At 38.2% G+C, this 20,868-nt stretch overlaps 1 protein-coding gene across 4 annotated transcripts; it reads left to right on the top strand.

Moving 5' to 3' along the window:
• Nucleotides 1-7,127: 7,127 nt before the first annotated feature.
• On the top strand, nt 7,128-19,745 carry LOC143850899 (signal peptidase complex subunit 1-like). Of its 4 annotated transcripts, none has more exons than XM_077360186.1 (3): nt 7,128-7,286; nt 7,934-8,214; nt 19,691-19,745. In XM_077360186.1, exons 1-3 carry the CDS (start codon nt 7,284-7,286, stop codon nt 19,728-19,730), a joined length of 324 nt encoding a protein of 107 aa, XP_077216301.1. In that variant the 5' UTR covers nt 7,128-7,283; the 3' UTR covers nt 19,731-19,745. The 4 variants fall into 4 exon arrangements, with proteins under 4 accessions (XP_077216301.1, XP_077216298.1, XP_077216300.1 ...); XM_077360183.1 differs by lacking the exon at nt 19,691-19,745 and adding an exon at nt 17,830-18,093; XM_077360185.1 differs by lacking the exon at nt 19,691-19,745 and adding an exon at nt 17,576-17,660.
• Nucleotides 19,746-20,868: the final 1,123 nt, after the last annotated feature.

Genomic DNA, 20,868 nt, shown 5'->3' with positions numbered 1-20,868 from the left:
GCCAGTGGACAAACATAAAATTATTAAACATAGATTGGATGGTAGTCAGGTTCCTTATTTCAGCATTAGGACAGTATGTTGCCTGAATATTTTTTTACATGTAAGATGCTTCATCTCTTTGTTAGGAAATTTAAAAAATGTTCGTTGTTGTGTGACAATTTTTGTCCATCCAAATGTGACGTATTCTCTATTTATGCCTAAAATTTTGGAAGAATATAAAGTTGTGTTTTCTATGATAAAATAGCAAAAAGGGGGGATGATAAAATTCGAAGTTACAAAAGAAGAAGAAGAAGAATATGGAAGAGGTACATGCATCAATCAGGAGAAAGCCCTTAGAACCTACTACTTACATGATTCAAACTCGCAAATTTCAAGTAAAAAAAAATATAGCAAACAAAAATCAAGATTAAGATCAAATCATTTAGGAAAAAATTTGCAAAGCAAAATTCAACCCTTGATTTTCTTCCATTTCCAAATATGTTATTTGTGAAAATTGAATAAAGTAAACCATCTAATTTATGATTTCTTGGTTACACATCATATGAAAATGAAGATGTTTTTCATAGAATTGGGCAATGGTCCTCAAATGCCCACGTTTTTGTTTATGCATTTATATCAGACTGATATGTTTAATATCAAAACATCACGCTTAAAACCAACCTGCTGAAAATTTTCAGCGAACAAATGCATTATAAAGCATTTATATGAAGAAGACTGTTGTGGATAACTCAGAAATAGAAAGGTAAACGAAATACATAAATATAATAAGAGAGATAATTTCGAGGTGAAGATTAGTAGAAAAATCAATGCGTTGATGTAAAAGTCGACAGCCTATCAAAATTAAAGCAGTGATACAAAATTATTGATATAAAGAGGGACCATTTCAAAAGTAAAGCCGCAATGATGCTAAAGCAGACAATTTTCACATGTCATGGTGGTTCATTTTTGTTTATCAAGATGAGATCATATTAGTGAATGATCTAGTCGCAAATAATCACACTTAGAGCCTCTTTGGATGTTTCTAAAAATTATATTAGCAACATAGATTGAGGTTTTAAAGGTGTAGGACGAGATGACGTTCCGTCTTGCTCTCGAGATTTTAGTGACAGGGTATAAATTGTAGTGGCAATTCAAGGTTTGGAAGAAAACCATGAATAGTTCAAATTTTATTGATTAACATAAGTATAAAATTTGCATCATGGTTTAAGAAATTCCATTATTCGAATGGTTTGGTGTGTAAGAAAGCTTTCAGATAATTAAAGCATCCAATCTCATTTCAACTGTTGTATTGATCACAAATAGAGCTGCGTTTTGGGATTTGCCAGTTGCTTCTATTTAATTTGTCCAGTCAATATGGCATACACGTACAATGCACGTGCGTGCAACTAAGGTATTTTGTAATGAAATTTAGTATAAGCATAGTAAACTTATTTCGAATTTTATAGAAATTTTCCATTTTTCACTTAATTAAAATAAGTTGTCAAGTAATTAAAATAAGGTGATAGAGATAGAGGGGTGCCAATATCCAATAAGGTGATTTTAATAGAAGCTATCTATAATTTTTTGGAGTCACTACTATTGTGCCAAAAAAAAAAAGAATTGCTCTCTACCATATATCGGTACCATAGATCCCAATATTCATGAAATTCCTGATTAATGGAGGGGAAATGATATGTTGCATTCATACATTTTGATAATGACACTCCTTAGCTCTCATTATTAATTAAATTATTTTTTTAATGACACTCCTTAGCTCTCATTATTAATTAAATTATTTTTTTAACCCAGAAGTTATCTCGGAACCCGGGGTGGTACCCAAAGTTCCGCACGGATCACACTATAGGATGATCCAAACCGTTCATATGATGAGCCCAAACGTTGATATGTTCCAATTAAATTTTTTTCCAAATCTCTGATAGAGTTAAAAGAGGATGGTTACTTTATCTCCGTCCGAACAAATAGGGAAGATTAAGTGGCATGAGTAGCTTTGCAGAAAAATTCAAAGAAAAAAATAATTCATTCCTACAACGTAAGACGCACACTATTTTCTTGCTTCTGCAAATGAGAACAGCCATATCAGATGAATTAAATGAATAAGACAAATTTTATAAAAAAATTTGCTTGTCTTGCTGTATCACGTGCAAAACCCAGCTTTCTGCGAAATTGCCTAGCAAAGGAGCTTGTAGTCTTAATATTAATATTTTTTATAAAGATAAGTAGCTTTGCAGAGATTTTTTGGGAAGGGAAAATCTTGTCTGACATCAGTAGTATTTTTTGGGAAAGAAATCGGTGATTTTTGTACGCTTATTGAACACAAGTGGCGGTAAGGGAAAGGAGATAGTTGGCTCTTTTTTTTTTGTCGTATTTGTAGGGGCAAGAGGGGCGTTGAAATGACCAAAAAAAGATAGGAACGGAGAACATTTACAAAAGAGTAGCCATCAACAGGGGGGACACGACGAGAATATCATCAAAAGAGCGTTCCGAAAAAATTGGGATTCACCCTTTTAGTATAGTAAGGATTTGTCAATTACTAGAACAGCAAAACAGCTGTGTAACTATACTAAGAATGTTTTGATATTTGCTCTAACCCATCTTGTCTATTATTACTTGAAGAGTTGTCAGAGGTTATTACAGTTCCCAAAAAAGCTTTAACAAGCCAATTAAAAAAGAAGAGACATGATAGGTTTGTGCAATTATTAAAATGCGGTTATGCTGGTATAATTTCCCTTACATTATTAAAGTAATTTTGTCATTATTTTGTAAGGCCAATTGGCACTGCATGTTTTGATAATTGCACTAACCCATCTTGTCTTCTATTAATCAAACAGCTATTAAAGTTATTAGAGTTTCCAAAAAGCTGCCAGAAACCAATTAAAAAGAAAAGACAAGTTGAGTTTGTGCAATTATTAAAACATGGTAGTGCCAATATTAGTAGAATTTTTTTCATAGAAATATTTAAATAATTATAAAATTTAAAGATGAAGAAGAAAGAACATTATAAAGAAAAATAAAAAATGAAGTTATTTAAAATAGGAAGGGAAAAGGACAAACAAATTTTGAAAAGTTAAAGAAATCACATGAAAATAGCGCTTGCTTACAAAATGCATCAAAATGTCGGAATATGTGCCTGTACAATGAAAAAAGGACGGAAAAAGGAGGAAGAAGGAAAAAATAAAGGAAAGTGAAGGAAGGTTATCCCGTTCCGGCAAGATCGCTATGCGTAGCGAAAACCAAAATCACATCGAACTTTAAACTTTCTTTTCGATCTTGCTTTTGCCTAAGATCCTAGAGTCTATATTAATTATTATGATTGATTTAACATTAATAAATACCACTTTGAAGAAGAAATCAAGATAATACGTTGCTTGATTTATTCCTCGAACGGTTACGATCGTTCTAAACGCCGCGAAACCCGCAAATTGAACATATGGATTCTTTTCTTTGCATCGTTGATTGTAGATGTCAATAAGTCTAATTCTTCAACATGGTCTGATCTAATCAGCACCTTCGTTGTAGAGATCAGAGAATTAAATTGGAAGCCTTTCTTTTTTAAATTTGGAGTTACTTTGAACAATTGGAGGAGAGAGAGAGAGAGAGAGAGAGAGAGAGAGAGAGAGAGAGAGAGAGAGAGAGAGAGTGAGAGAGTGAGTGAGTGAGAATGGAAAATGTTTTCCAAGGGGGGGAGAAGATGGGGATGAATTTTGGAGATGAATATCTCTGGAATTCGCCCAGCCCTTTGTACTTTATAGAACATAGAGTTTGGATTTGATTTGTCCTTGTTTCTCTCTCCCAATTCCTATCCAATAAGAAGACTAGTTGCATTGAGACTCCTTGAAGCATTGGGAATCTTCCCAAACTTCCAAGGCTGAGTGGGGCACCCCTCACTGATTGGGAAAGTGTATTTTGAATCATTGTCCAGCCCTTTGTGGTCTTATCCAATAAGTGCTCGAGTTGGAAACGAATTGCTCGTCTAGAAGTTTCATTTTAATAATTCCTATCCAAAGACGAGTTCTAGAGCAACTCGAACTCCTGGAGCAATTGGGAAACGTTTTCCCAGCTCTCCCATTTGTTTTGGGCGTGTGGTGGGCCCTACCAACCTTATCCAAATTGCATGACTATTCCAATTCTATATTCCGTTCTAATTTCGCTCCTCTTGCAAAACCGGTTTGGGAATAACTATCCTCATTTGGATTTCACATTATTATACTTATTATTAATCACATTAATAATATATAATTAATTATCCACTTAATTAATTAATAACCCGCATCCAATGGGAGTTATACAGCTCCAATTTCGTTCTCGAAAAATTCTCTTACAATCTCTTATTACTTACCTAACAAAGACATGTGTGTGTATATATATATATATATATATATATATATATACAATTAATATCCACATTAATCCAATGGATCGTATCCGCCCGTGCAATTGCATAAAATGCGGAACCCTGATCCGTTTGGATGTTACTGGGTCATTCGAGTTATGAGTGTGATCGTCGCAGGGATCCGATGATCGATCCTGCAAAACCCTATGGTGAGCCCCACTGCGATCTCGGTATGTAGTTAAACTGCACTCGCATTAGGTTAGTGGCCTCCATCGAGACGTAACCCTGACGATGACCGTTAGATTATCTTACCCCTAATCACATCTTGTATGTTCAAGTCCTTTCTTTTTTACTATATCTACCGAGTTGAGTCCTACGGGGGGTGGACAACTCTTACCCTCGTTGGCCCACTTCTAGTATACCATTCTGGTCAAGTGGCGTTCAGCCTCCACATGCATTTGTAAAATTCTTTAGAAACATTTCAATGCTTCATAAAACATTCTAATAAACCTTTTATCAAGTTCGCCTGGCCAGGCTATTTAGTAGGCCTACCGCTCTGACAAAATTGTAGATGTAAATCCCTAAATTTTAGGGTAAAGAATCCCATATTGAGTATCATTATTGGTCTCGAGGCTTTGCTCTAGGATATAGCTCTATCCGAATGTGACTATAAACTAGAATCACTATGAGATAGACTAAGACCCTAGAACAGGCCGACAGACCAAGAAGATCCCTCACGTCTAAGGACATGTGAAGGGTCCTCTCTGGAATAACAACTTTACATTCTCTTGTCCACAAGTTATTCTTTGTTTGATTCGATTCAGTTGCACGATCCAATCGTTGCACCCACTCTTCTTGCGTAGGGTCTACTACCAGATGACTGAGATAAGTCACCCCACGACACGTGCATGTAGGCAAGACTGGTGTTGGTTGTATACAAAAAGAGGTGTCTAGTCTCTTTCCCAACCATGAACTATCAAGACTTGCATAGAACCGAGATGTCATATCTCCTTGCTCCCTTGGATCTGTGAATCCTTTGAGCATATCATTTCTACTATGCTACCAATGACGAACATGTGCCATAAAATAAGCACATCACACACATTCATTAATATATTTACCCATTTGCAAAAGAAGAAGATGCAAGCATTTTCTTATGGCCAAATTTTTCGACATTTTGACATGTTTTGTAAACAAGTGTCATTTTCATGTGTTTTCTTCAACTGTTCAAAATTTGCTTGTCTTTTTCCCAAATAGGAAAGTGCTGAAAAATAGGAGATGAGTTCTGCACATGTTTGTAGGGAAATGATATATTCACCCATTGTCTTACTTGTGCCAGCCTCCTTTAGTGTAAAAGAGTAGTCATAAATACACTATAGGGACTGCCCACGAATATGTCACTTCCCATATTTACAATGCTCCATATATTCAAGTACATTTTGCAAAAGAAGTCCTTTACTTTGATTTATTTGCAAAAAAACAAAGTCTTCCAGTTTGATTGCTTGTAATTAGAGCCATCATGTTTAAGTGAATTTTGCAAATTAGGTTATGCCATCAACTTGTGACCAAAATGCCCGCGATAGATTTTTTTTTTAACTCATAAAAAGACCAAAATGACCTTAAATATGAAAAGACGTAAAGTACATTGCAAAAAGACTAAAATACCCGTGATGCTCGATGATGTGTAACAAGGTGGGCCCACCATCTTGACTAATTTTTTGATGGAGTAGGTCCCACGATCTCCACCCGAGTTCATGTATAGGGGTAGGGCACATAATTTTACCCCTCATGTGTTTGTGCTTTGATGGGGCGGGCCATTTTTTTTGTACGTTTCGGCAATTTCGGATTTCGGTCATTTCAGTGTCGGTCGAAATTTCAAACCATGCCTAAGAGCACCACCCTCGATATTTGATCGAACCGCAGCACAGTTTTTAAGGCGCTACTAATGGATCAAGTATCAAGGGTGGTAAATTTGTCATACCACTTACACAAGCATGCCCACTCAAGCACCGTATAATTTCTATGCGGATAAAGTAATCACGTTTGAGTGAATTTTGCAAACCAGCTGATGCCATTGATTTCTGACCAAAATACCCTTGATAGATTTTTTTTTTTACTCAAAAAGATCAAGTTTTAAATCATGGGTGTGGGAATATCATTTCTACATATAATAGAAATTTCAAACAAAACATTAATTTTTTATTCCTTTACAAAATTTCAGCTCAGAAAACCGACATTTCTCCCCTCTTTACCGAATTTCGTCCGAAATTTCGGTTCGGCTAGGTTCGAAATTTATGCCGAAACCGAAATCTCAAACCATGCTCTTAGGTGCCTCTTACATGAGCATGTTTGCTCCTGCACCGAATAATTTCTCATTTTTTGCAAATTATCAAACTAGGAGACTCTCTTTACAAATAAAGTGAAGAAGAAGACTTGTTTTACAAAATCCCTACACATTTTATGGGAACTAATATCGGCACTACCATTTTTTTTGATAAATTGCTAGTCTTACATGCAACAGATCAGCCGCGAAATGAATTTTGCGACTGACCTAGCAAATCCCTTTCATTAACTCACCTTATCTTTCCTTTTTCAATGGGCGATGATATTGTCACCCCCCCTGCGTACGCATTCGCCCCCCTTATTAATGCTTTTTGACGTCAAATCAAGCCAAAAGGGGAGCGAATGCGTAATTTAGGGGGGTGACAATATCATCGCCCTTCAAAAAAAGGGAAAAAAAAAAAGGACTGTGAGAAGCCAATTGAAAAGAATTGTAATATACTTAGACTGCTGGTTAAACAATAAAAGAAAAGGTGATTTAGTGCAATAATAAAAACACGGTAGTGCAAATATCAGCAATTTATTCATTCGTTAGGACACCCATTTATCTTGTCCATCTAGGTCACAGTTTGCACTTTCAGGTATTGTTGGACTAGGGTTCAATCTCTCTTTCATGGTATGATCCTTCACTCATGCATCACTCAGACGAATTTCTAGGGTTTCGTCGTATAATTTTATCTTATTTTTTGTCTTGATGGTATGATACTTTCCCTTTTTGTTATTTCCAGAATCATGTTACAGTTAGGGTCCCTTTGTTTTGGATTTTGTGAACAGATTGTTAGTTCAAAACTGATTATTAGACTCAAATTTACGTTTATTTGTGAGTCCAATGATCAGTTTTGGAAATCCTGAATTTTACATACTAAAACCTTGATTTTATGGATCTTAGAATCATGAACTATAAAATCTAGGTTGCAGCTTATGAAATCCAGGTTTTACCTTATACAATCCAGATTTTAGTTTGGATTTTATAATCCATCTTAGAATCATGAACTATAAAATCTAGGTTGCAGCTTATGAAATCCAGGTTTTACCTTATAAAATCCAGATTTTAGTTTGGATTTTATAATCCATCTTAGAATCATGAACTATAAAATCTAGGTTGCAGCTTATGAAATCCATGTTTTACCTTATAAAATCCAGATTTTAGTTTGGATTTTACAATCCTGGATTATAAAATCGATGTCTTTAACGTTTCAGGAGATTGATATATATATATATATATATATATATATATTATTCTTTGTTTTTCTTCATTTGTAGATGGATTGGCAAGGGCAAAAGTTGTCAGAGCTTTTGATGCAGATTATGCTTGTTGTCTTTGCCATAGTGTCATTTGCCACTGGCTATTTGGCTGGTTCCTTCCAGTTAATGCTACTGATTTATGCTGGCGGTGTCATTTTGACGACGTTAGTTACAGTTCCCAATTGGTCCTTCTTCAATCGCCACCCCCTGAAGTGGTTGGACCCAATTGAAGCTGAAAAGCATCCCGAGCCTCTGCCCCCAACCTCTAAGAAGAAGTCCTCCTCCAAGCATCATCAAAAGTAACAAATTTCAGACATTTTGTTATGTTTCATCTTTTATTTTTAGTTTGAAACGATCGATCTTTACTTGGTTTGTTATACTGTTTTGTAATGGATGTTCATTAGTCTTTTTAGCTTTAATTTTTGTAGCTCCTGCTTCTGATAAATATTGTTATTAACTTGTGTCTAGTTTAGTAATCATGAGATTTCCAAAGATCGATCTCACCATGACTTCCATTACAATGCCTCACGCGATGACTTCTTGTAAATCATGTCCTGAAGATAGTTCTAATGATGATTTCCCCCTGATTCTCATATATATGATTTCAAGTTGATGCTTAGTTCTGTAAATATTGGACTACCAAAGTTGGTAGTTTATGCTGTCTCCATAATTCAAAGTTTCAAACAAATCACACCATTTGAAAAGGACCCAAGCCTCCCCCAAGTCATCTTTTGAGGTTTTTGAAATATTTTTGTTGGAGGTTTAGACAGTCCTTATTTTGGAAATATGTGGGATTGCTTGAAGCTTCTAGAGTTTACATTTTGAATTGATGAGGCTTAAGATGAAGGAGGCTTGAATTGGAACCGGTTTATAGTTATAAGCAAATTTATGATATAAGTTTACTTTCCGTGGAGATTCATGTATACTTTTTTAGATAGTTTCTATTTTGTTCATGGAGGGCTATCTTGTTTTAGGGCTGTTTTATAACTTTTCTAAGTTGTAAAGTGTTTAGGAAAAGTCTAGGGTGATTGTCAACAGGAAGGCAAGTGCTTTTGAAGTAAAAAAGGGTTCATTTTTTTTTTTTTTTTTAAGAATCCCATTTTAGTAGGGGGTCGCTCGGGTCTTGGGGCACACCAAAAGAAGAGGGGGTGTCGCTCTCTGCTCGGTCGGGCGACGGTGCCCGGCTCTTGCCCCTCCATGTGAGTGATTACAATATACAAAGTCAAGAGTAGAAGGCATGACTTCAGATTTTGATGAATGATTTTTCACCTTTAGGCTTCTATTTTTTTTGGGTGTGGTTCTCTTTGAAAATGATATCTTATATCAAATTGTTATGTCCATTCTTACTTGATTTATTGTCTCGTGAGAATTGCAAGTGGAGCCGATTTTGATTGATTTGCTCCATATTTTGTACCACATGGATCGTAGATGCATGAATGCATGAATGTATTGTAAAATAAAATCTTCGGATCCTAATGGAATAGGTAACAAGGCGACTTTGCCTCCTATTGCTATTAAATCACCACTCCCCAAGTCAAGCGGTGCTTGTTGTTGCACCAGGCGCTAAAGGATGGGTCTTCATTATTAAAACATTATTAAAATAAAATCTTCGGTTCCTAATGTAAGGTGTAGGCTAGGGGTGCAACTCGGTTCGGGTTGAAGCCATGGTTTTAAATTTCGACCGAAATCCGAAATTTCAGGTTTCGGTCGATACCGAAACTGAAATCGCTTCTACCCGAAACTGTCATTTATTTCGGCCAAAATTTCGGAATTTCGGTCGAAATTTCGTTTATCCCGAAATTCCTTCCGAAATTTCATTTATCCCGAAATTCCTTCCGAAATTTCATTTATCCCAAATTCCTTCCTAAATTTAAGGGATTTCCTGAAATTTCAGCCGAAATTATAATTTCGGTAATTTCGGTAATTTCGGTCGAAATTTTATACGAGAAAAAATAACCATAAATTTGTTTCGGCAGATTTCGGCCGAAAGTTCGGATGAAATTTCGGTGAGGACCGAAAAGCATTCCGAAACCGAAATTTGAAACTATGGTTGAGGCCAACCCAACCCAACCCGAGGAACCCCTTTTTCCAACCCGATCTGACCCGACTCGAGGAACCCTTTTTTCCAACCCGACAAGGTTCGACCTGCCCAGACCCGACCTGAGTTCAAACCGACCCAACCCGAGTTTTAAAGCTTACAAAAGACAAATTTCATAAAAAAAATGTCGGTTTCACTCGGGTCGGGTTTCCCAAACCCTCAACGGCTCAACCCGACCCGACTCGAATTCAACCTGGGTTGGCAAAACTCAACCCGAACCCGACCCAAAATTTTTTTTTTTCCGGGTTGAACCCGACCCGAGTTGCACCCCTATGTAAGCGACAGCATTATTAAAACATCTCGAGAAGGAAGGAAATTACCAGGGCATTCATTCAATAATAATCAAGCTGTCCCGAGTCTTTAGTCTAGTATCTATAACTTGCTTTTCTCGCTTCCGCTCCCGTACAGGAACAGGATAGTGTTTGAGTGGTTCTAATAGTAGGTATAGGTTCTAGTAGTAATTCTGGTACTAGTTTTAGGTGCTAGTTTCAGTGCTAGTCCTAGCTATAGTACAAAAAAGGTACCAGTTCTAGCTACGGTACTAGTTCTATTAGTGCTAGTTATAGGTACTCGTTATAGTAGTTCTAGTAGGCGAAAGCGAGTCAAGTAGTAGTAGGAATAGTTCCTTCTGTTAGTGGATAAGGTTAGTTATAATCCATAGTGGAGCAAGGTTCTTTCTAGTCTACAAGGACTATCCGTCCCCGAATATAAAGTAGTAGGGAAAGGGCCCCTATGAAATGAAACAAGGCTGATATCATATCCAAAAGAGGAAGGCTCCCCTTCTACTTTAAAGGCGGTCCATTAATCCTACTAACGAGCTTGAGTCAAGTGGAATTTTCAGGAAGACCCATTTCGAGAGTCGATCTTGTGAGTAGGAACTAGCTCAAGCTCGTTAGTAGGCTGTTTCGAGTTCTGGTTCTCGCTTCCGCTCCCGTACAGGAACGGGAGATTAGGTTAGACGCCGGTGATAGGAACTAGTTTGAAGTACAGGTTCTCCCCGTGCTGGTACTAGTTATGGTACTAGTACAAGTAGTAGGTTTGGTTACATGAATTAGGTTGGTTATAGGAAACAATCTCTAGTAGTGGAGTTTCATGCTCCTGTTTGTTTCGTACTTTCGTTGCCTACGCTTATGTGTGATCTCTATCATCACGTCACAAAAGAATAGCTAAAAAGGGTGCACTTTTTTCGTGCTTGAGCCTTAGTATCAAATAGGGTTCTCCTCCCCGGCACTGGATCAGTCACTAAGTGGGTGTGCAACTATCACACCATCTGTTTTTCGATTTGGTGTATCTTTAGCACGCCAACTAATCTATCTAATCTATACTACTAATCTACTAAACAACTATTGCACAATCAGTTCCTCTCCGCTTCCATAGCACGTAGCCATTGATTCCCATAGCCCAACCGGATAATGTACTCTTGGGGATTCTTTTTCACTGCGCTATAATGAACAAAACTCTTCAAAAATGGGATCACGCTAATTAACACCGGTCTCCCGGCTAATAAGTTAGGCTTTTCTTTCTCTCCTAAGGCAGTATGTCAAAGGCAGACCTGTGTTGCGGCTGGGGCCGAGGGCCAAGGGGTCCTTCTTCAACCCTTTCCGTATACGGTCCGGCATGGCTCCCTTGACTTGGCTCAACGCATTTACCAACTCGAGTATGAAACGACTGAGGCCGGGATCTTCTTGATACTAAACTGGATATATAGGAACGGAAACAGAATCACCTTGATACTAAACTGGATCGAGCCCGAGATCTTCTTGGAAATGGAAAGATCTAGGATAGGTGGCCAACCTCCTGGAGAGAGCGATGTGCATGGACCAGGTGAGTAGGGATGCAGCCCCGTGGACTCCTCGTCGGCCTGATAGGTGGTGGTATCACACCCTTCTCAAAGGAGCCGTACATGACACCCTCGTGTCATATGGGTACGTCCCGGAATCTGGACCAATGGGTCCTCAAACAAACCTGTCCTCCCTTTCTTTTCCTCGGTTCGAAGAGAGTGAAGGTATTCCCCTATCCTTCTCTAGGGGATTCGTTAGAGGACCTATATTTATTCCTGATTGGCCATTGATAGATCAGACTATCACCTCTTTTTTGTTGAGATTATCTTATATAACGAACTTGTTTAGGTCAAAGAAGAGAGAGGCTATTAGAAATCTTCCCCTTTGCATTTCTTATATGAAAAATCAATCCACTAGGAGCCTATTCTTTTAGCATAATTCTGATAAAAGTAATTCTTTTCGCAGAAATCTTCCCCTTCCCATATGACAATTTGATGCTGCTATATATTTGATAGAATAGAATCGTAGTTCAAAATGTGTTCAGTTGTAGTGTTTCAAATTCCAATGCAAGCCCATCTCACCAGCTATAGCTATAAAGGTCAAAGAGGGGAAGGTGGGCTCTTATCTTGAAGCTTTCATCGGATTAAATGAACCATCAGAAGGAGATTTATTCGAGAAAGACCGAACTAAACTCGAGTGACAAGTTGAGCTTCGCTTGAGTTGGTGTTCATAAAGAGGATCCAGCCTGAAGAGCTATAGCTATAGAGGTCAAAGAGGGGAAGGTGGGCTCTTATCTTGAAGCTTTCATTTCATTAAATGAACGATCAGAAGAGATTTATTCGAGAAAGACCGAAACTAAACTCGAGTGACAAGTTGAAAGCTTCGCTTGAGTTGGTGTTCACAAAGATGATCCAGCCTGAAGATTTAGGCAAAAGACCCTTGCTCACTCAAGTTTCACATCTTGTCCCGGAGCTCATATACTAACCTTGCAAGTTTGGAACCTAGAACTTGATTTTATTTCTGTGGTTGCGTGCAGAGGACGACATGGCGGTGGTGGTACAAGGATGAATTTAAACCAATTTGCAGAAGCATTACTAAATTTGGAAAGCAATTTATAGAGTGATGCAAGAGGTACATCTCATGTTATGATGACAGATAAGAAAATTCCAATGGACGCTGAAACTAACAGGAATAGTCCACTTCCCAAAACAGGGTGTAGATGACCATATAATCAACCAGAAAGTGGTGTTCAAAGTCAAACTTAAAGGGTGCATCTTACGAACCAGTCGATCCATGGACAATTCAATACCCAAGGATATTATCAACCTCTTTGATCCACATCATGACAAGTTGATTTACCCCTTCTTCTTCATTCTTCTTGTTGCCTCCACCTCATCATGCTCCACATATTTATAAAAAATCAACCACATTAAATATTGAATTCTTCTTCACATCTTTTGGGAACTCTAGAAAATGTGCATTCTGTCCAACCTTCCTGAACGATCCAGCAAGGCCCATTTACTTTATTTTTTGTTTTTTAAGTTCCTCGAGGAGCTAGAATGTGATGACTAAATTATCTTTGACAAAATTCTGATCCGTCCGCTTGCATCTTGTAGTGTTCTCTTTTGTCGCTTTTGGTATGTCTTCATGCAAAGTTTTCATATAATCAGCATAAAACTCTGCCTCTTCACCAGTTGATGCTTTGGTAGGTTATGTCACCAAATCTAGGACTTGATTTTGGTAAATGTCTATAATCAATCTCGATTGGAGATATTCCTTTAGTATGATTGATCCCTCACTTGTAAGTGAACTCAGCTTCTAGTCTTACATGCAAAAATGTGACCAGCTATGGCATATCTTAGAAAATCCCAAACTCCTATTAGTAAAATTCATTTGCCTATCTGTCTGGGGGCGCTATGAACCAAGTAGTACCTAGTTTCTTACATGGACTTTATTGAAAATGATGATGAGATACTGGGTCGTCAGTATCCAAGTAATTGATGAACCGCTTTGAGATACAGATCAGTGGGATGTGAATTGCATCATCTTGTCTATCAACCACTAGCAAAAAATTGTATCCCAACTCTGTACATGGAAATCCCAAGATGAAATCTGTGCCAAGTTGCTGCCATGGTAATACAGTAGTTGGAAGAGGCGTGTCTGTCCTATCCATTGCTTAATCACATGCGGATTATCTCTTCATGATATTTTCGATGTCATGTCTCACAGCTTTAGCTATTGGTATCCAATATTTTTCGTCTTCAACCTCAATGGTCTTGTCCTGATCAAAGTGGCCTCCAAGACCCCCTCCATGGATCTCCTCCTACAAATAATAATCTAGAATGTACAACTGTCCTCTAAGCATGATGTTGAATAAATTAAAGAAAACGGTAATGTGTAACAAATCTGCAAAATAAGGATAATATTGGTATATGTTCTCAAAAAAAAAGAAGGATAATCTTGGTATAACTGCATGGGAGCCTTTATTATTCAAAAAAAAAAAAAACTGCATAGGAGCCTTGAAGCAAACCACTTTGTTACTGATGCAGCCAAGAAAAAAATTCCACTCCTATGTCTAGTTCCCATTCCACTCCCACATGGGATGGATCCATGGTTTAAAATTTCGGTTTCGGTAACCGTTTCAGACATTCGGAAAACTAAAATTTCGGTCAAAATTTGGTACTCCCGTTCGAAATTCCGAAATTTTGTAATGTTTTTTTTTTTAAAAAAAAAATTGCATTTTCTGGAAATTTCGGACCGAAATTACCGAAATTCCGAAATTTTGGCCGAAATTTGGTAACTGGCGAAATATTTAATTTCGCCAAATACCGGTTTCGGTCCCCACCGAAATCCGAAATTTAAAACCATGGATGGATCACACTCAACTTCGAGGACTTTCTCAAGTTTGGTGGTTGAAGAACATGGAGCCAAAATATATGACCAGCTTCGATATATAACCCAACTTCAAAAAGACTTGTGGAAGATTTGGTCTAAGACTAGAAAGAGAGAAGTAAGAGCAATCAAAGAAGGTTTTGAGAATTTCACTGACTTCTCTAGGGTTTATATGGATCAGTTTTAAATTTGGTGGCAGTTAGTGGTCTGGAGTCTTATTTCTTGACATTCTTCCGTTAGAAAATTGAATCGTGGCAGGGGAATAAGTTTAGAAGGTTTAGAAGTTACAATACCCAGACATCGATGCATACATGGGAGCAGATATGTGACTATAGATCTAGAACACAAATACATATCTTGTTAAACACACTGTGAGATAAGATGCAAGGCATAGATAACTAAAATTAGAAAACTTAACTAGATTCTACCAAGCTCACATGCTCAATTAAGTTAACAAATTTTAAAGTTTAAACACTAACAACCAAGGAGTACGATATTTAATTTGATGATAGTGCCATTTATTTGAAGGATTATATTTAATTCCACTACCAACGATATTGTGCCGCATTTCACTTTTATTATCATTCCACATATTTATTGTTTTAATTTGCATAAGTTTTATACATACTTTTTTTTTTTTTGAAAATTGACAAATATATTCATACCAGCAAATTTACAATGGGGACCAGTAGTCCGACCAGATTTACATAGTATGAATTGCTCAGGAGCATTCTCCTTGGCCCAAAGGAAAAACCCATTCCCCCTTGCATTACCCAATAGCCTCAATTGAATCGAATCCAACAAAAATTGCCATATTTGTGGTCCCCACAAAGTCAAGAATGTGACCTGCCACGTCGCAGACTTCACCACATTCTAGCTGGAGAATTCGATTTTCAAAAATCCCGCTCAAAGACCCAGAGCTATTGTGCACCCCTAACTGTGCACGATAGCCAACAACCCATCAACATTATCCGATCTCCGGCGGCCTCCACCTCACACCACCACTAAACTCCGGTGGATCCCCATTAAAAACATCTTTGTTCCTTCCACCATCCTCTCCATTTCCTACTTCAACTCTGCCTATCTATCTTCTCCTTCCAATCTCCATTGCTATTTCTTATTACCTTCCAATCTACATTGCCTTCCAATCTCCATAGCTTTTTTTCAGACGTGACCCTCTGCCCCTCTTCTTACACCCAAAAAACCTCCTCCCTACCAGAATCAGACCATCTAATTCCCATCCGTGACCCTCTGCCCCTCTTCTCACCACCCAAAATGTCCTCCCCACTTAAATCAAATCATTCAATACCCATCCGAAAGTGATCTCCAAACTCGAACCATAAACCTAACAACCATAATACTCCCCCTCCTCCTTCCCCCTTCAAACCCTAACCCTAACAACTATAATACTCCCCATCCTCCTTCCCCTTCAAACCCTGACCCTACATGGCTACTAACGCCTCCCCCAAGTCAGGGACCCTGATTTCCACCCGGAATACCGTCCTCCTCCCGACCCCAACAAAATCCCCCACGATGGGCTCCACTTCTGGTAATTCATGCTCGCTGGCTCCATCGCCAGAATCGTAGAACACACTGTCATGTTCCCCGTTGACACCCTCAAAACCCAAATGCAAGCCCGCTCCTATTCGTCCCCCACCCTAGGCCTCCACCAAGCCCTCCGTTCCGCCCTTTCCACAAGGGCCCCATCAGCCTCTACCAAGGCATCGCCACCAGAGAGAGAGAGAGAGAGAGAGAGAGAGATCCACCTCCCTCCCCAGGTATTCTGTAATCCGTCGACCTAGAGAAGGAGCCGACCTCCAGCTTCCGAGAAATCCTCAAGCTTTCCGAGAACTTCAGCAAATCTTCTAAAGATGAAAAGATTTGCTCTGCCTTGTTGATATATACTTATTTATTTAATATTTTATAATTTTAAAATAATTTTTTAACAAATTTTCCTGATACCAACCCACCTACACGCGCACGAGAATCTGAGATTTTTCTCTTGCCGAGAAATTCCCGAGAATGATATTTATAACATAGGTTGTAACTTGTGAGAACATGTGACATAGTTTAATGGTCCGTGCAACTGAATCTAGTGACATGCATGAGCCAGCACTTGGTTCTATCGGTTTATCCATTGTTTGCACCGCTGCTTTTTGCAGTCAGAAACAACTAGTTGCTTTCATTTCTTTCTCTGCCCACTGTGCTTACTGCTAGTCATTGATTTTCAAGGACTAGCTCATCCCTCAACATCCTTGTTTCTTGAGGCATGGTAGCTAGTGACCACGACTTGTTTGTGTGTAGCCATGAAGATTGTGGCAGAGGAGATTAGGTTAATCTTCTTGGCAGAGGAGATTGGGTTACTGCCGAAAATAAGACTACTTGAATCTGTTTTGGAAATGGCAGTGCAAGGGCTTACAACACACACACACACACACACACACACACACACACACACACACACACACACACATGTTGTATCGAGGTTGAGACTTTTCTTACCTATTCTTGATTTCCCTGCCAATGTGTTTTCCAATTGCTGATCACAAGAAAGAAGAAAGAGAGTTGCATTGGAAGGGAGGGAATGGGTATGCATTTTCTCTCCAAATGTGACTGAATCTTCCTTTTTGTTAATTGCATTTAGCCCTCATTCACTCCTTTAAATGCTTCTTTTCTTAGGATCAAGATTACAGGATTTGCTGCTTCCTGTTAATTTCAAGCTATTTTTTCACTGTTTTACTGTTTTCCTTTACTTCTACTTCTATATTACGTACATCCAAATGGTCCCATGTTATTCTGTTCTCCGACAATGCCGGACCGGAGGGTCCCCTTTCTTTATAAGATGAATAGTAATCCGTGCCCTTAATTTCTGTTATAATTTTTATTTAGAGGTCTCTTGGACGGTGATACGGCCATATCATCATCTTTCAGAATCTCGAATCTCTTGCGAGTGCTGTAAATGACTTCAATTTTCAAGACCAAGTCTCTCTGGTCATGAAGTTTTCTTTCGATACCAACACAGCAGTTGGCATGCATTCTACAAACCTTGTCTAGATCCTTCATTGAATATCAAGAAACTCATCTGTAACCCCATTCCAATAATTAGCGCCGTCTGTTTGATAATTTGATTACATGCAAACCAGGGTTGATTTCTCTGGCCATGTACCACTACTTGTAAAATTCGATCAACAAAGCGTTGGATCTCAGATGGGTCTGATCTGAAGCTGTCATGTACAAAGGCGTTTACGTAGACATGGATGTAAGACGATAAAATTGATTAGAGTTATCAGTTCAAATGCATGGGCTCTCTCAAATTTGTATTGCAAAGACGGAGTTGTACCCAAATTCTTGAACAATTTACAGCAAGTTGATTCTCCTCCGCATCATTTTCGGGGCAGTTTTTATTCCATGAATCTTTTCCTCTACTGGTGCAAAACCTATCTTTAGCTCAATTCTTCATTCCAATAGGGTTTTTCATCACGGGGATATAAATCCTTGGACAAGCTGTTCCTGGTATTGGCGATTGTGCCTGGATAGTTTTTATCTTCAATCAACACTTGGGATTTGCTACCCTGCTTGATAGTGTATCTACCCATTGGGGCTGTTCTCGATGTGAATGGAGGATGGCAAGCCCATCAAAGGATAAAATAGATCTCGGCTTGCTATCCTTCTTTCCTTTTCTCTATCAGGGACACCCCCGTATTGCCTCTTTCCTTTTCTCTATCAGGGACACCCCTATATTATTTACTATTTAAGGGAGACCCATACTGGAACACTCGTTCCTTTGGCCTCTTGGCCATAATTGGGTAGAGAGCTAACTCTTCCCGTAATGGCAATTCACATTGTAATTCTCAAAGAACCATATCTCTTTCATGTAGTACAAACTCCCCTCTCTGTCCACATAGGATTTCTCCCATTCTTTTAGTATATCTCAAGCTCCTCTTGCAAGGCTATAGTGATTAATTTTCCTTTCTTGTTATGTACTCACATCCACTGTCCAGTAATTCCACTAATTCTCTCCTGATGTTACCTCATTGGACCATCGCCGCAGTTCACTTTTTTATGAGACTTCGTTAGTTAGGATATATTTCTATTTCTTTTATCTAGTTATATTTTAACCTTAGATGTGGGGATGTCCATATCATCTATGGCCTACCATATCCGTTTCCTTGTGGCTCACATTCCCTACCTTTTTCCCAAGGCCAACCATCACTTAAGCGCCCACACATCATCCATTACAAAATACAGACTTACTATTTTTGGTAAGTACGAGCTTCGGCAAAGAGTCCTCAACCCTATATAAAAAAGCCCTGAGGAGGAAGACCTAGGAAATTTTGGAAATCGGAAGTGCCCCCCTGCCCAACGACAAGGTGTCTACTCTCCACTGATTAAAATGGGCAATATAATATATATTTCAAGCTTTTGCCGAAAAATTAAGTAAATACTTAATTTGACAAATACACGCATTACTTTCTTATGAACCATCAACACTAATTTTTTACCCAAAAATGCATTCCTATCTTCAAGTTGGAGAAAACCCAATCCTTATAAAATCTCCATGCTTCAAGAGGATTCAAATGCTGGTGAAAATTTTCTAAGAAGAATGCTCTAAAGCAGGCTTTGATTCCTAAAAATAAAGCCTAAAAAACACACCACTGTTCTTCTCTCATTCTTCATTTTTTTATTATGTTTCTCTCAAGCCGTTTTCTAGTTTTCTAACTGCAAATAAGTGGTTACTTGACCACTCAAAGGGCCGTCACACTTTGTGGGAATCCCATGTGGTGTGGACAACATCTTCAAAGCAACTACTAAAAGGCTTGATAAAAATGCTGTCTGATAAGCAAATCAAATGCACACCACGACTAATCTGTTTACAATCCGATAACTTAATTTACAAACGATATACAAAAATCTTAGATATTGGCCAAGCTCATATCTAGTTATGTCTCAGTCTAATTGCTTTCTTATTAATGCCCAAATAGCTCATATCTATTGCAACTATAGGTTAATATGCCAAAGTAGCGATCAACAGACAGCTTCCTAAAATGGTGAAGGATTGCAGAGGGCAAAAGGGTTACCTATGAAAGCTTATATCGATTAGGAAGTAGATTTGTCGTCAATCGATTATACCGTGTAGGATCAATCCTCAACGACTTCAAGGTTTATCCGATTATCTCAGATTTCTTATTGGGGGCTCTTAACAGATTAATCATTCTAATCGCTTGTTGAAAGGGTGCAGCCTATAATATTATTGTGATTGGCCTCATCCTAAATACACACTGATGCCATGGTCGGTCTTTGCTATGTGAGTTGAAGGCCATAGCTCTCCCTCTAGCATGATGCATGAAACTCTCCTGAACAAATGGTTTAGTCATAGGATTCAATGTTTCTAGTGGTAATGTAATCAACTTCCGCCTTTTTGTCAGTTATAGCTGGTCAAACATAGTGGCACTTCCTCTGTTATATTTTTACTTCTTGTGAAATTTGGGATTTTTTACGAGCAATGACAGTAGTGTTCACATGACAATGAAATGGAATCTCTAGCATTGGATTATCTACAAGTTATCTAATAACTTATGAAGCATGCAACATACTCTGCCTCTATGGTGGACATCGCAATGCAATCCGGTTTCTTGTTTGCCGAAGAAATATGACTTCCTCTAAGCATAAAAATGTATCATGAAGTAGACTTGATACAGTCTATGTCAGCACCAAAGTTTGCATATGTGAAATCCCGTACATTCAAGTCGGAACGTTAATTGCACAACATGTACCCCTTTAGTCCCTTTCAAGTAGCAAAAGATCCTCTTGACGACTTGCCAGTGGAGCATACCACTCTAATAAAGAATAATGAGACTACCATATCATAGATGTCGGATCGAGTGCACAATATTCATACATTAGACTACCAACCGCAAGCGCACAAGAAACCTAGCTCATCTTAGCCTCTTCCTGTCCAAAATTTGGACACTGTCTACACTCAATTTAAGTCATTTCACCACAGGGTTATCTATGGATTTACAATTAGACATATTAAAATGGTCTAAAATTTTATCAATGCAGGTCTCTAGAGACAAACCAAAAAATTTCTTACAGACAATTTTAACACCGAAGATATAGCTCACTTCACCCATATCCTTTACCTTAAAATTGAATGAAAGCTGCTCCTTGGTCGTCTCTAT

This window comes from Tasmannia lanceolata, unplaced genomic scaffold, assembly GCF_043159265.1.
Source record: "Tasmannia lanceolata isolate RefF3 unplaced genomic scaffold, GAP_Taslan_0.1 ptg000018l, whole genome shotgun sequence".
In the NCBI taxonomy this organism is placed as follows: domain Eukaryota; kingdom Viridiplantae; phylum Streptophyta; class Magnoliopsida; order Canellales; family Winteraceae; genus Tasmannia; species Tasmannia lanceolata.
This window is presented reverse-complemented; position numbering and strand designations above follow the sequence as displayed.